At 35.6% G+C, this 14,933-nt stretch overlaps 1 protein-coding gene across 3 annotated transcripts in view; it reads left to right on the top strand.

Annotated features, from left to right (window-relative positions):
- LOC118841177 (hepatitis A virus cellular receptor 1 homolog) overlaps positions 1-9,101 on the top strand; it is a 35,800-nt gene extending 26,699 nt beyond the window's left edge. For all 3 annotated transcript variants that reach the window (XM_036748578.1, XM_036748576.1, XM_036748577.1), the window contains 3 exons: positions 1,173-1,281; positions 5,048-5,084; positions 6,865-9,101. In XM_036748578.1, coding sequence (XP_036604473.1) covers positions 1,173-1,281; positions 5,048-5,084; positions 6,865-7,069 — 351 coding nt within the window. In that variant the 3' untranslated portion in view covers positions 7,070-9,101. The remainder of the gene's footprint in view (positions 1-1,172; positions 1,282-5,047; positions 5,085-6,864) is intronic.
- Positions 9,102-14,933: the final 5,832 nt, after the last annotated feature.

Genomic DNA, 14,933 nt, shown 5'->3' with positions numbered 1-14,933 from the left:
TGAAATTAAACAAAACAAAACAAAACAAAACAAAACAAAAACATTTGCTCCTTGGAAGGAAAGCTATGGCAAATCTGGAAAGCACACTAAAAAGCAGAGACATCACCTTGCTGACCAAAGGTCCATATAGTCAAAACTATGGCTTTTGTAGTAGCACTGTATGGCTATGGGAATACCACAGAATTGACACTTTCAAATTATACTGGAGAACACTTTTGAGAGTTCCTTGGATAGTGAGGAGATCAAATCTGTCAATATCTAAAGAAATTAATTCAGGTTATTCACTGGAAGGTCAAATACTGAAGTTGAACCTTAAATATTTTGCCCATATAATGAGAAGATAAGATTCATTAAGTGTATGGCAGAGGAGGAGATGGATAGATAGTACCATGGAAACAATGAACATCAACTTAGACAGACTTCAAGAGATGGTGGAGGATAGAAAGACCTAGTATGCTATGGTTCATGGGGTCACAAAGAATTGTACACAACTGAATGACTAAAAAACAACAATCCTAGATTGTAAGCTCCTTAAGGAAAGGGGCCTTATCTTATTTATCTTCATGATCAATGAATATACAAGATCTTAAAAAATGCCTACTATATCCCATATACCTATGGCATCACAAGAGAGGAAGTGGATTAACCCTTGGTAAATTTGGCGTGATTTTTTGCAGTGATAATCAGGTTGGTTATTGGGTGAGGCAGTCCAATTCTTAAAAAGAGCAATAGTTTAGCATGCATTTAATAAGGCCATTGATTTTGTTTCTAATTCCCTTCTAGTCTTCTTGCATGCCAATTACACTTATTTACATAACTTTAATTGATACTGAGTTCTTCACTTGGCAAATGAGGTTAATATTGCTAATTACCCCTAATCCCACAGTGTCTGGCCTTGCCCATAGTATGTATTTGATAAGTATTTGTTGGAATTTGACAAATGTCTCCTTAGAAATAACTTAGCAGACATGAGGTTTATAAATTTCAAATTTATGAACTAGAATTTGGGATTTGGAATAACCTTAGAGAAAAATTTTGTCTTCCTTATCCCCACTTATTTTACAGAATTGGGAACATGTGATTAAATATCCAATAAACAGTTAATAACTATCTAAAACAATTCTTTCAAGGTGTTTCACAAATATCTTGTTTTTATATTTTTGTTCTCATAGGTCATCCTACACGACCAGTTGGTCACCACTAATGAGGGAATATACATTGGAGCTGGTTTCTTTGTTGGGGTGCTTCTCATTATGGTTTTACTTGTCTTTGTTTTGAAACGTAAGTCATTTCCAATTAATGATGTGATCTGAAAAGCCTTTAATTTCTAGAAGGACAGCTGATTAGAAGAAGAAAAGACTTTGAGTTTATATCAAGGATTATAATCAAGCCACATGGTGTCTTCTACTATGAGATGACTCTTTGTAAGTTTGGTATAAACCTTCTAATAGAATTACTGTTATGGCATCAAATTTGGAAACTGGTCATAGTCACTAGATGAAAATTGAATAGATCAACCCAACTATTTGAAGAACAGTGACAATACTGTACCTTATTATGCACTTAATTTTGTTTCCAATTTTATCATTAATTTCTTGCATGGCGGTAGAGTCAAGATGGCAGAGTGAAAGGTCACAAGTGCTAAACTTCTCCCAAAACTTTTTCTACAAAATGACCACACACACACACAAAAAAGGCCAAATGGAATTCTGAGCAGGGAAAGCCAAGAAAAAGTCACAGCTTAGGAAGACGGAAAAAGAAGCCTATGGATACTGGGGTGGGAACTGGCTGAGAACATGATGCTACAGAAGCAGCACCAGCTGTGGGTTGTGGCTACAGTGGCATTAGCAATGTGGAAAAGTACACATAGTGCACATTATGCACTATGACCAGGTTGGATTTATACCAGGAATGCACAACTGGTTCAATATGAGGAAAATAACAAAATCACCAAAACCCACAAGATTATATCAAAAGATGTGGAAGAAACTTGACAAAATGCAATACCCATTCCTATTAAAAAAACACTAAGAAGCATAGGAATAAATGGAGCTTTGGATAAAATGATAAGTAATAATTACCTAAAACTAAAAGCAAGAGTCAACTGGAAAGGGGATAAACTAGAAGCCTTATCAATAAGATTAGGGGTAAAACAAAGATCTCCATTATCACTAACATTGTTCAATATTGTATTGATAAGATAAGCTAGATATAACCAACTACAGCAATAATAAATTGAAGGAATAAATATAGGCTATAAGAAAACAAAACTATCTTTTGCAGATGATATGAAGTTGTACTTAGAGAACCCTAGAGAGTCAACTAAAATATGGTTGAAATAATTAACTATATCAAATTATATAAAATAAACTCACATAAATCATCACCATTTCTATGTATTACCAATAAAACCCCAAAATAGGAGATAGAAAGGGAAATTCCATTTAAAATAACTGCAGACAATAGAAAATATTTGTGAGTTTACCTGCAAAGATGCACATAGGAATTACATGAACACAATTGCAAAACACTTCTCACACAAAACCAGATCTAAATAATTAAAGAAATATTAATTGCTTATATATAGGCCAATCTAATATAATAATGATGACAATACTACCTAAATTAATTTACTTATTCAGTTCCAGGCCAATCAAACTTACATAGAATTACTTTATAGAGCTAGAAAAAATAACAAAATTCATCTGGAGGAACAAAAGTTCAAGGACATCAAGGGAAAAAAAAACAAATATATATATGGAGGGGGATTTAGCTGCAGTATCAGGTATGAAACTATGCTACCAAACAATTTTGGACTAGATAGGAAATAGAATGGTTGATCAATGGAATAGATTAGGTACATAATAGACAGAAGTAAATGAGCATGGTAATATAGTAGCTGATAAACTCAAAGATCCCAGGCCACTGTTTGGCAAAAACTGCTGAGAAAATAGGAAAAATTCATGCAAAAACTAGGCCTAGACCAAAATCTCATATCATATACTGAGAAACTCAAAATGAGTACATGATTTAGACATAAAGGGTGATATACGAAAATTAGAGGAACACAGAAAAAAAATACTTGACATATATGGACAGGGGAAGAGTTCATTACCAAATAAGAGAAAGAAAAGTTCATAAGAGGTAAAATGGATAACTTTGATTACATTAAATTAAAAAGTTTTTTTTTTTTTGCACAAACAAAACCAATGCAGCCAAAATTAGGAGAATAACAGTGAACTGGGAAAAAATTACAAGGAGTTTTTCTGATAAAGGTCTCATTTCTCAAATATATAGGGAACTGAAACAGATTTATAAAGAATAATAGCCATTCTCCAATTAATAAATGGTTAAAGGATCTGAACAGCCAGTTTTCAATAAAAGAAATCAAAGTTATCAATAATAATAAAAAATACTCTCAATCACTAATGATTAGAGAAATGCACATTAAAACAACTCTGAAGTACCACTTCGCACCTAACAGATTGGCTAAGATGACAGAAAAGGAAAATGACAAATGCTGGAGTGGATGTGAGAAAATAACTACATTAATGCACTGTTGGTAGAGTTATGAACCAGTCCAATTATTCTGGAGAACAGTATGGAGCTATGCTTAAAAGGTATACCCTAAAGAGATTTTCTGAGAAATAGGAAAAGGACTGATATGTACAAAAATAGCAGCTCTTTTTGTGGTGGCAAAGAATTGGAAACTGGGAGGATGCTCATCAGTTGGGGAATGGCTGAACAAGCTATGGTATATGACAGTGTTGAAATACTACTGTGCTATAAAAAATGATGAAGGAGATGGCTTCAGGAAAACCTGGGGTGATTCCTATGAACTGAGGCAAAATGAAGTATAGCAAAACTAGGAGAAAAAAGTACACAGTAACAGCAATATCCTGATGATAAGCAACTGCAAAAGACTTAACTACTCTGATCAATACAATGATTCATGCCAATCCCAAAGGACTCATAATGAAAAATATTTTCTACCACTGGATAGAGAACTGATAGACTCTTGGGTGCAGATTGAAACATTTTATCTTTATTTTGCATTATTAACACTTTACATTTAGGCAGTCAACAAAATAAGCAAGTCCTTATTTAGAATGCTGATTCTGTGAATGCTGACATTGAAAGTTTAACAATCGGGTTCCAGCTTTTTACAATAAAACCCTGAGTATAAGGCATATTCTTGTTCTCAAGAACCTTACAATCACAGAATGTTAATATTAAAAAAAATCTTAAAAATCATCTACAGGATTTCTTTTAAATTAAATTAAGAAGATTCATTTCTCATTCACACTTTCAAAGATTTAACATTCATTTAAAAAAATTTTGAGTTCCAAATACTCTCCCTTCCTCTAGCCCCTCCCCCACCCATGTAGAAGGCAAACAATACGATAGCCATCATTCATGGGAAGTGGGGAAGGAAATGGGAAACCACTCCAGTATCTTTTCCAAGAAAACCCCAAAATGGGGTGACAGAATTGGACACAACTGAAATGACTCAACAACAGCAACAATACATATTAGCAACATTGCAAAAGAAAACAAAAAAAGCAAGAAAAATAAAGAAATGAAAAAAATAATATAGGGCTTCTTAATCTTTTTGGTGTCATAGACTACTTTGGTAATCTACAGCTTATTGATCCCATCTTAGAATATTCTTTTCAGAAAATAAAATACAAACACAAAGGATTACAAAGGAAGTCAATTACATTGAAATGAAGTTATAGAAATAAAACCAAAAGTCAAGTCTACAAGCCAACGTAAACAAAATGAGTTCATAGACTCCAGGTTAAGAACTACTCATTCTAATCCAATGTTTTCATTTTATAGATGAGTGTACTGGGGCTTAGAGAGATTACTCAAGGCATTAGTGACAGAGCCAGGTCCAAAATGCAAATGACTCCTGATGCAATTGTACAAAGATATACCATGAAGGTTTAGTCTTGAACTCTTCTTTTGTATGCTTTTCTGACATGTTCAATTTTCCACTTTTTGGGTTTTGACACCTTCTTTCCCCCCCTTTCCTCCCACTTAGGATATTTCTGTAACAGAAAGAATGCACAAACTCTAAGGTAAGCCTCAGGCATTGTTTTGCATACTCATATCTCTCAGTATAGAGCTGCTTCTGGAAGAAGAACAGCCCATTTTCCTTCTTAATTATTTCTGACAGTTCCATCTTAGGTGAAAATTGAATATTAGTCATGTTTCTTGTTCCTCTTCCTTTCTGTGTACAACTCCCCTCCCCCCACCTGCTGAGTAAATATCCTAACTCATCCCTGCATGCCTTTTCTCCTACCCACCCCTATTTTAGTAATTTTCACTGGCTTCTTCAGTTCTCTGGAACAGTGTCAGAACTGTCACAGGATTAACCAAGCAGTTACTGTTTGCTGGAGGGAGTATAATTGAATCTCTTAGCTTGCTTGGTGATGGGGTGAGAAATTGAATTAGATGCTCTGGTCTCTATAGTTGGTCAAATTGGAGTGGCCTAGAGCCAGGTATCCATAGAGCCAAAATGAGCAGGCATGAGGTTGGCTGTGTGACTGCAACTCAAGATATTTGGCTGAATGGAGGAATAGGGATCTGTTTGGATGGATTTGTACCTGGTGTTCTCTTGAAGTGGCTTCTGTGCTGGATTGGTACCAGTGGGTGATTTTAGTCATGCCTGGAGGGCTTTAGTGTCTTAAAGCTGCATCCTTGTGGATACAAGTAAGTTTCAGGGCCATTAAAAGCCCAATAAAAGGTTAAATTTAAGTACCTCCTGGTTAATCAAGATTTTTTTTTTGCTCCTGTTTTGAGATTAACTTTTTTTGGGTGGGAGTGGGGTACAGTCTCCATAGCTGTCAATACTTCTGTTTCTATTCAGCTTCTGTGTTTAAAAGGTTGCTTTTATTAATTTGGGGGAGAATTGAGGACGTATTTTTGTATTCATCTTGCACTTACTCCTCCTTCCCAAAATGAACTCACCACATTCTTATTGGTAGAATATTCTCCCAATAGAATATAAGCTTCTTGATGGCAGGTATTACTTCATTTAGTCTTTGTATCCTCAGGACCTTATTACTGCACCTGGTGATGCCCGCAGTAGGTACTTAATACATATTCTATTGAATTGGTTATTTTTGAAAAATGTAATAATACTTGCTATACTACCACATTCATTTCTGAGTCTGTTCCTTTTTATCAGGACGAGAAAATGAAATGATGTCATAATGTTTCTTTTTCCCTTTTGAAATATATAACCAACCATGCCATCTCCTTTCTTTGTTTCTAAAAGGGGTGTTTGTGAGCAATCCTTACTTTTTAGCTGCACCTTGTTTACTTCTGCTTTTTTCTTTAGATAGAATATAAAGATTGGTATACTGTCCTCTGGCAGTAGGTTTACTTGATGATCATTGAGCAACAACCTCACATTCAGAGTATGAAAAATCAAACTAAAATTTGTAGCTTAAAAATTGATTCTTAGGATCCTTCACCTCTTTTTCTGCCTTTTTGTCACCATCACTGCAAAAATGGAAGGAGCCACACAGGACACATAATGTTATGTAGTTCTTTGTTTCGTGGTTTACCATAGCCAAAAGATTTTTTGTTGAGGGGCTAGCTGCTTGGCAATATCATCTTAATTTCCAAATATATTCTTCTGTTTTCCTCTACCCAGGGAACCATTTCTTGTAATAAAGAACAAAAAGAAAGATGTGGGTTGGTTGCTTTCTAATGGTTGGTCTCTTTTAGTATACTTAAAGTGCTCTGAGTTTAAGGGGAATTTTCAACTTGGGGTTTTAGGTGGCAGATATTTTAGATGACTTTCTTGTCCCACCAACTCCCTCTTCATCATTTGCTATTCTGTTTCTGCAGTTTGACTTTCTTGGCCGGTAGAAAAAATGAAGCTGTAAGTACTGCCGCTGAAGATGGCAACCGTGTGGAGGACAATGTCTACACAATTGAAGATAATGTCTACATTGTTGAGGAGGAAAATGCCTACATTATTGATGAAGAGGAGAATCCCTATGTTGTGCCAACATCCAATGAGAAGCAGCAACCCTCCAAAGTTGGGCCATAACATCCTCAACTGACAATTCTTCTGACCTTTTCTGTGTTCACCTTCTTCTAAGCTCATGGACTATTCCTAAGTGTTATCTCTGCCTGATAGGAGCAATTGCAACAATAAATAGTGACTCTGGAGATGAAACAAACAACTTGGTGCCAAACAACGTCACCTTTATCAGACAACAAATTGTGCCAGAAAGATGGGAGTTGAATCTGGCACTAATTCTCTTAAGCTATGCCATATTGTGTCATGTGTGGACATAGAGAACTTGGGGTTTCTGGAGAGGCACACAATCATGGCAGCTTTCAATCAACCAATAAAGCAAATAAAAGGGTTTTTGTACATTCCAATTACTACATTTCTCCTTAAGTTCTTATGTAGGCAACCAGTTTTATCTCCTCCATAAATTCAATTTCTTTAGCACAGGTAGATCTCTAGTTCCCCTTCTTGGCTTTTGCAGATGTGGCTTGTTGCCAACTTATTTCCTGGGAACTTGGAAAGCTCATTTCCATAGTTACAGGAAACTAGAGTGCCTTTCATAACCTATGTTACAGTGCGTGCAAAGAAGTTCTATTAATAGGCAGTGGATATTGCTTGGTACCAAGAATATGAATCCAAGGTAGAGAAACTACAACTGTCTTGGCCTTCTGCTGCCAAAAACCAACATAAGGCATATAAATCTGAGCCATGGAAAGAAAAACTACCTTGAAAAACAGCAGTGAATGAGGTGTCCAATAGGAAAGATGTTTTAGAAAGAAATAGAGGCTGTTGCTGTTTGAGGGTATTTAGACTGACAATCTTTTTTCATCTTTCCCTAGCAAATTAGATTTTAAAATGTAATGATTAATGGAAAAGGTCAGAGGTTGTGTGTGTGTGTGTGTGTGTGTGTGTGTGTGTGTAGTGGGAAGGGAGGGGTTCACTGACATTATGGACAGTCTACTATCCTTTCCTCAAAAGTTCACTCAGACTTTTTGGTTCACTGGGGTAAACTTGTACAGTAGAAAAAATGGATCCAGGGAACAACGAAGATATTATGGTTGTTGTGACCAATGGTTTCAAATGAAAACCATTTTCTTTCTAGTATTTAGAGCATTTTGAAAGCTGAGATCATCTGCTAGGTACCTGTGTTGATAAAATGATGTACAATGACTATTCTGAATAGTATTTTGCAATGCTTGGTTGTCCTAATTTTAAGCCGGAAATTTGTAGCAACTTTTTGAAGTGATTTCAGTGGTGATGATGACTCCATTAATAACAGGGCTAGATTTAAGATTCTAAGGATGGCCAACATGTAACCAATCCAAAAGTGGTACTAATAAAAGGATCAGAGGATGAGGGAATCAGACCCCAGTTACGTCACTAATTCGATACATATTCATACCTAAGTTAGCCTATACTTCAATTCTCTGTTTTCAAATGGGCAAAACTACCTTGACCACCTCAGTGTCATTGTGACGATCAGTGGGGATAGCAGCTGTGAAAACCCTTTGAAAAATCAAGCCCTCTGCAAATGCAAGGTATTATCATCCTTATTATTATTTGGGGCCATAAGTGTATGTGGAGCCTATCATAGTAGTAGGTCCACATTAAGTTGGATAGTGATGATGATGATGACGATGATGACGACAGTGGTCTCATAAAGCTAACTTGCTGCTCTAGCTTATACGTACCTCTTTAACAATGCCTCTTTAGAAATTACTTTTGTTCCATGGACCAAGAGGAAAAAAATCTATTGAACAACTTTTTTTTTCAGTCAAAAACCTGTTTCATGATTTGGTAGTCTTTTTTGAATGAAATATTTGTAAAGAAGAAAATTGTAGATTGTGACATTTAGATTCATGACATTTCACAATTCTATAGCCCCTTTAGCTGGTTTGAGACAGGACATTATTTGGAGTTATCAGTGTCTTTGTCTTTAAATTTAAGTGTCTCTTTAAAAATGAGCTGCTCTTGTCTTTCACTGAAGGGTATAGATCTGACTGAACAATTTTTCAAAATTATGTGCTCTAATGTATTCTATGGAGGAGTATTTGAGTCCCATTATGGTTATAAAACAAAAATAAAGGGTTTTCCTTTGAAAGAGTGGCTTGTTTATGTAATTTGTGAATGGTGTACACAGTTAAACCATAACACTAATATTTCCTCACCACTGGTCCTCTTAGATGTTGTATGGATGTAAGTAGCTATAAAGCAAGATAGTAAGAGGATCACAATATAATTATAAGTAAGCTATAATCTAAGTAGAAATTGTGAAGAGAAGCTCTATGCTGTGAGTAGACTTACAATCCAATTTGTTTGGTAGACTCAGTCTCAGGTATAGTAACCTAGCATTGTTATTAGAAAGCTAGAAACTTAATAAGAAACCCTATAGGTAAATTAGAATACATTGTTAAATGAATATCTAGAATGTATCATTTTTTTTCTATTACTCAAAATAGCTAGGTTCCCAAAGTGGGCGATACTGTCTCCTGGAGGGGCCCTGGAACAATTGGGGTGGGGTGGCGTGGAGATGTGGTAATTGCCTTGGGTGCAATTGGGAGGTGTTGAATAAAAATAAGGGGATGGTGGAAGCATAAGGAAAGAAGATAAGATTTTGGAAAAAACATTTTTACATGTTTCATCCGTTGTGTAACAGGGCTAAAGTCGTAGTGATTACATTATTTTCCTAACAAACACAGAAAATGCATGTTATAACTGATCAACGGTCAAGTCCACTGACAGATCTTAACAAGCAAGTGTTGGCAGGTGAGTGTTGTACCTTGTTTGGAAGTCCAGCATGCATTGGTAGGAATATGTGTGTGCAATGACTTGTTTACCATATAATACTATACAGTTAAGATGAAATTTCAATGCAGGGCCCCTACAGCACCCAAATATACAATAAATTATTAAATTTAAGAAGCATCATTTAAAACATTTATATTTTTTTGAAATGAAGCAAATTAAAAAAAAAACATTAAAGGGCTAAAGATTTACAGGGGGTGCACTGAGTAATTTTTTTTGAAAAGGGGGCAGTAGGCCAAATAAGTTTGGGAACCTCTAAATGAATATTTCTAGTTAAATGAAGGAAATATTAGGACCTTTCCACAAGATGCCAAAATAAAATGGTATTAATATATATTATTCAAAATCTCAGCTTAAGGAAGTTTCCCCTTGAGGTTAGGTTGAAAAAGCAACTAGAAGACTCCAGTCCCAGATTTAGAAAAAAAATCTATTATTAGGAAGCTAAAGAGCTAACAAGAAATCACGTACATATGTTAGAGATAATGCATCATCAATAGGACATAGTGTGCACCAACTGGATTTTTTACTCAATAGCTAGATGAATCTATTTCTACCTAAAGCACGGGTGTCTCAAAAATAATAGCATACTTTTAAGTTTTAGTAGCTTAAAACTACTGGTTTACTTACTCGTAATACTCTACTATTGATAGTAGTAATAAAAACTTACTAGTAGTAACATCAGTGGCATCCTACTGAATGTCCAATACTGTAGCTACTTACTACTGCTATATCAAGAGAAACTCTATAAAGTAATATATAGTGTCAAGATCTAACTGTATTCTCCTTAAGTCATCTCATTTCTGGGCTGCAGTATACAGGGTATTCTAAAAATCTCAGTGCAGTTTTATTGACTATACTAATAATAATGTTACATAATGATAATATTTAATAGTTTAAAACTGCAATAAGACTTTTGGTACACTCTGTGGTAGAGCCTACAAACAAGTGGCTTAAGGAAAATAAAGTTAGACCCCGGCAGTGTACATTTCTCTGGTGAGAGTTCCTTTTGATGTATTGATGAAAGTGGCAAGAATACTGGATACTCAGCAGCTGCTGCCAATAATAATATAGTTAATAATATAATAAACTAGTAAGTTTTTATTACCAATAAATAATCAAGGCTACCATGTTTGATAGCTAACTAGAAATAAGCCATATCACCTATGATGTGTATGTGGCAAGTGGATTGATTTGATCTGGTTTGGTGTAATTCTACATAGCTAGATTAATCTATCATTAGTTATTGGAGTGACATCTTAAACTCTGCAAAGCCTTGTTTGTAACCTTTCCTTAAGTAGAATGGAGTATACACTCAAGATACCATTAGTCCCCACAGAAGGTATTTTGGGATGCTGGATTAAGATGAATGGTTAGATTACTTGAATCCTATGTTGTAAAATCCAATATCTTTGTCGGGAAGCTATCACTATATTGAGACATATAGCTAGAATGTTTGAATCCTAAACGTAGAAACATGATTAAGAAATGATGTTAAATTGCAGTTTCCTCTAGATTCTACCAATTCATTTCTATTATTCTAAATAGCTATTTCTGTCCAGTGCAGTGATCAACTAGAACCTTTAAACAAGATACTTAAAGAGATTACAATTATACCGGACATTTTACTTAATTTCTCCAGCAGAGTTCCTCTTGAGCATATATTGATGCAATATTCAGTAGCAAGAACCCAATATTTCTACAAGCTATGTAGCTAGCTAGAAATCATGAACAAGCTATGAAGTATAAATTGTAAATGGGCCAACTGGATTATTCCAAATTGTTCAACATGGTTTTGCATAGCTAGATGAATCTATTCTTTGCTAACAAATATTAGAATCTCTAATCAAGTAGACTAGAATTAAATAATCATTGGCAACTAGGTGGTATGGTGGATGGAATGGTGAACCTGGAATCAGGAGGGTCTGAGTTCAAATCTAGCCTCAGATGCTTATTAGCTCTGTGACCCTAGGCAAGTCACTTAACCTTTCTCTACTTCAGTTTCCCCATATGTAAAATGGGGACAATAATAATATCTACTTCCAATAGTGCTTATGAGGATAAAATGGGACAATATTTTAAAAGTACTTTGTAATGCTTAAAGTGCTATATAAATGCTAGCTGCTATTGTTATGATTATTAATTGTATTAGTCTTAGCAGAAGGTTCCTCTAGCTAGACAATTTGAGTCACTGATATAAAAATACAGTATTACTATTAGAAAGCGAGGTAGCTTATAAGTCATGCTAGAGAAAACCATTGTGAAAAGAACCTCTAGATTGCAACATTTTGTTTTCTATTCTTTTAAATAGCTACATGCATCTATTTCTACCTAAAGTAGTGATATTTTAGAACTTAAAATTACAGTATCTTTATTGAATGAAGTTAGATCTAACAATGAAATAATGTTATTTGTAGAGTTCTTCCTGTTTTTCTAGTGATGCAAATAGCCTGGATACTGGTAGATATCATTAGATTTCTTGGTTGACATGTTTTACTATTTGTATTAAATGTCTAACTCTAGTCTACTTAACTATTTTGTTCCAGTATTTCATGGCTTTAGTTAGAAATAATTCATTCTAGAGCAATTTCTATTTAGAGTAATAGAAATTTAATTGTCATAGTCTAGAGGTTCTTTTGACAGTGCATTGTCTATCTTACATACATCTTTTCTTATTCAATTTCTAGCTTCCTGATGGCCATATAGAGTTTTTGCATTTAGGATTCAAATATTCTAACTATATGTTTCAATCCTACAACAAGAGAAACTTTTGTTCTTGGACTTGTGAAATGTGAATGTTTAATTATTCTGCGTAAGCTTTTTGTTTGTCCATTCAAATATTTTATTTCATGAGCATGAAACAGTTTTCTCTAGCCATTATACAATTCATCATATAGACCTTTCCAATTGATAAAATATATTTACCATTCTCTGTTTCTCTTGATTCCTGCATTCAAAGAGTTTGTTTACTTCTTACTATTTAATTAGGAATGTTTGGAATTAATTTCTGCAGTCTCATTTTGCTCTTTGCAGCATTATACTCAATTTTTGCTGGAATAGATTATTCTTTGTTGTAAGTAGCTATTTTTTGCCTATTGGAGTAACATATTCCAGGCTCTTTTCTCCTTTACAGTGGCAGCTGACTATTCTTATGTGAACCCGACTGTTCCTTTTTGGTACTTGAACCCCTTCTATTTGTTTACTTGTATATTTTTTCTTTGAGCTGGAAGCTATGCATTTTGACTGATGTTTTTGAGAGTTTTCATTTGGAGATTTCTTCTAAGATGTAACTGGTTTACTGTTTCCTTATTTTCACTTTGCACTCTAGTTCTAATAGATCCAGGCAATTTTCATTTCTGATTTCCTGATGTATGGTTTACAGACCTTTTTTGGTTATGATTTTGGACACGGTTTTGATTAAATTTGACCATGATTTGACCATTTTGACTTATGATTCTAAAATGATCTCTCCTTGACCTGCTTTACATTAAAAATAATAGATCCTTTATATTTTTTCATTTTCTTCAATCTTTTGATTTTGCTTTAACTTTTCTTGTCAAAGTCATTGCTTTCTGTTTGGTCCATCTTGAGCTTCAAGGATTTCAGTTCTCAGGCAAGGCTTATCACTAATGTTTTAAGCTATTAATTCTTGCCATTTTTTGTTCCCTAGTTATTGTTTCCTTTAATATTGGATCTTGTGAGTCCTCCCTGCTTCTGGAGGAGGTAGAGGCAGAGGGGTGAGTTCCCCATTTCCTGGAGTCAGGAGAGGGGACCATAGGCAGCTCAAAGTCCACCTGCCCTTCATCCTTTCCCCTTTCCCTTCCTTCCCCCACCTCACCTCTTCCCTCTCTCACCATCCTTTCTTACCCATCTTCCTTTTTTTACCTCCCTCCCCTCCCCTAAATGATCCCCAGTGAACCCGTGAGAGCATGCTTAGGGATGTGTGAATGAGGGGGAAAAAAGTCAGCCCAACGGACTGAAGCATTTGGAACACACGTACAATACATAACACGTGAGGACCTCTCACCTTCAGGAAGGGGGAGGAAAAAAATGCCAGCAAAATTAAAAAAAATGCTCAGGGGGTAAGATATTTCTGTTTGGAGCCACATTCTGAGAACATTCACAAAGCATTTTCCTCACAAATAGCCTTGTGAGGTGGCTAGTGAAGAGATTGTCCCTACTTTACAGGTGAGGAGGCAGAAAATCAGGGGCTACTCAGAATTGACAAGGAACTGGGGAAGTCCTATTTCACTTCTCAAGAAAGCCTTCTAAATACTGTGCATAAGTAATTTTTTAGATTTAAAAGTTTATCTTTTAAAATAGAGGTTGACCCTTCTCTTCCCCTTAGTTAGGACTGCTGAAAAATAGCTCTGAGAAAATACTTTTTTTTTTTTTGAGGGGAGAAGGCAGGGAAGTTGGGGTTAAGTGACTTGCCCAAGGTCACATAGCTAGTAAGTGTGTCAAGTGTCTGAGGCCGGATTTGAACTCAAGTCCTCCTGACTCCAGGGCTGGTGCTCTACTCACTGCGCCACCTAGCTGCCCCCAAAATAAAGACTTCTGATTGGATGAGGGAGGGATAGTGATGGGAGAGAGGATGGAGTGGTAAAGTTGTAACATAAGCTGGCGCAGGTTGGTTATGAGTGAGATAGTAAAGGCCTCTCATGAAATCTAAAACTCAGCTTTCTACTTAAGCTTTTCTGTAAGACAAGTTAATGACCATGGGAAGACAGGTTAGTAACTGTGAGATCCCCTGAGAATAAGAATAGGACACAGGATGCTTACATCCTGTGTATTTACCTAAGGGCGAGGGGCCTGAAAGAGGCCAGATGTGAGAAATTTTCGGGGAAGACCAGGAAGATGTACGAATGGTGGGAGAATAGGCTCGCCGTTTGTTACAGATGTAAGAACGGTGGGAAGGTTAGGTTTGTCACCTGCTTGTCAAAAATAAACACACCATTTGTTCTTTGTCATTGTTACTGGGGTAGATTTATCACATTCTAGATTGTACCCTCAAGGCTTGCGATTTTGAGCCGAGAAGAAGAAAGGGGGAGGAAATCGTGGTTAGGGTCCCATAAAGAAACCTGAATTTTCTGTG

This window comes from Trichosurus vulpecula, chromosome 3 (assembly GCF_011100635.1).
Source record: "Trichosurus vulpecula isolate mTriVul1 chromosome 3, mTriVul1.pri, whole genome shotgun sequence".
NCBI classification, from domain to species: Eukaryota; Metazoa; Chordata; class Mammalia; order Diprotodontia; family Phalangeridae; genus Trichosurus; species Trichosurus vulpecula.
Note: the sequence above shows the minus strand (reverse complement) of the source record. Positions and strands in the feature narration are given on the sequence as shown.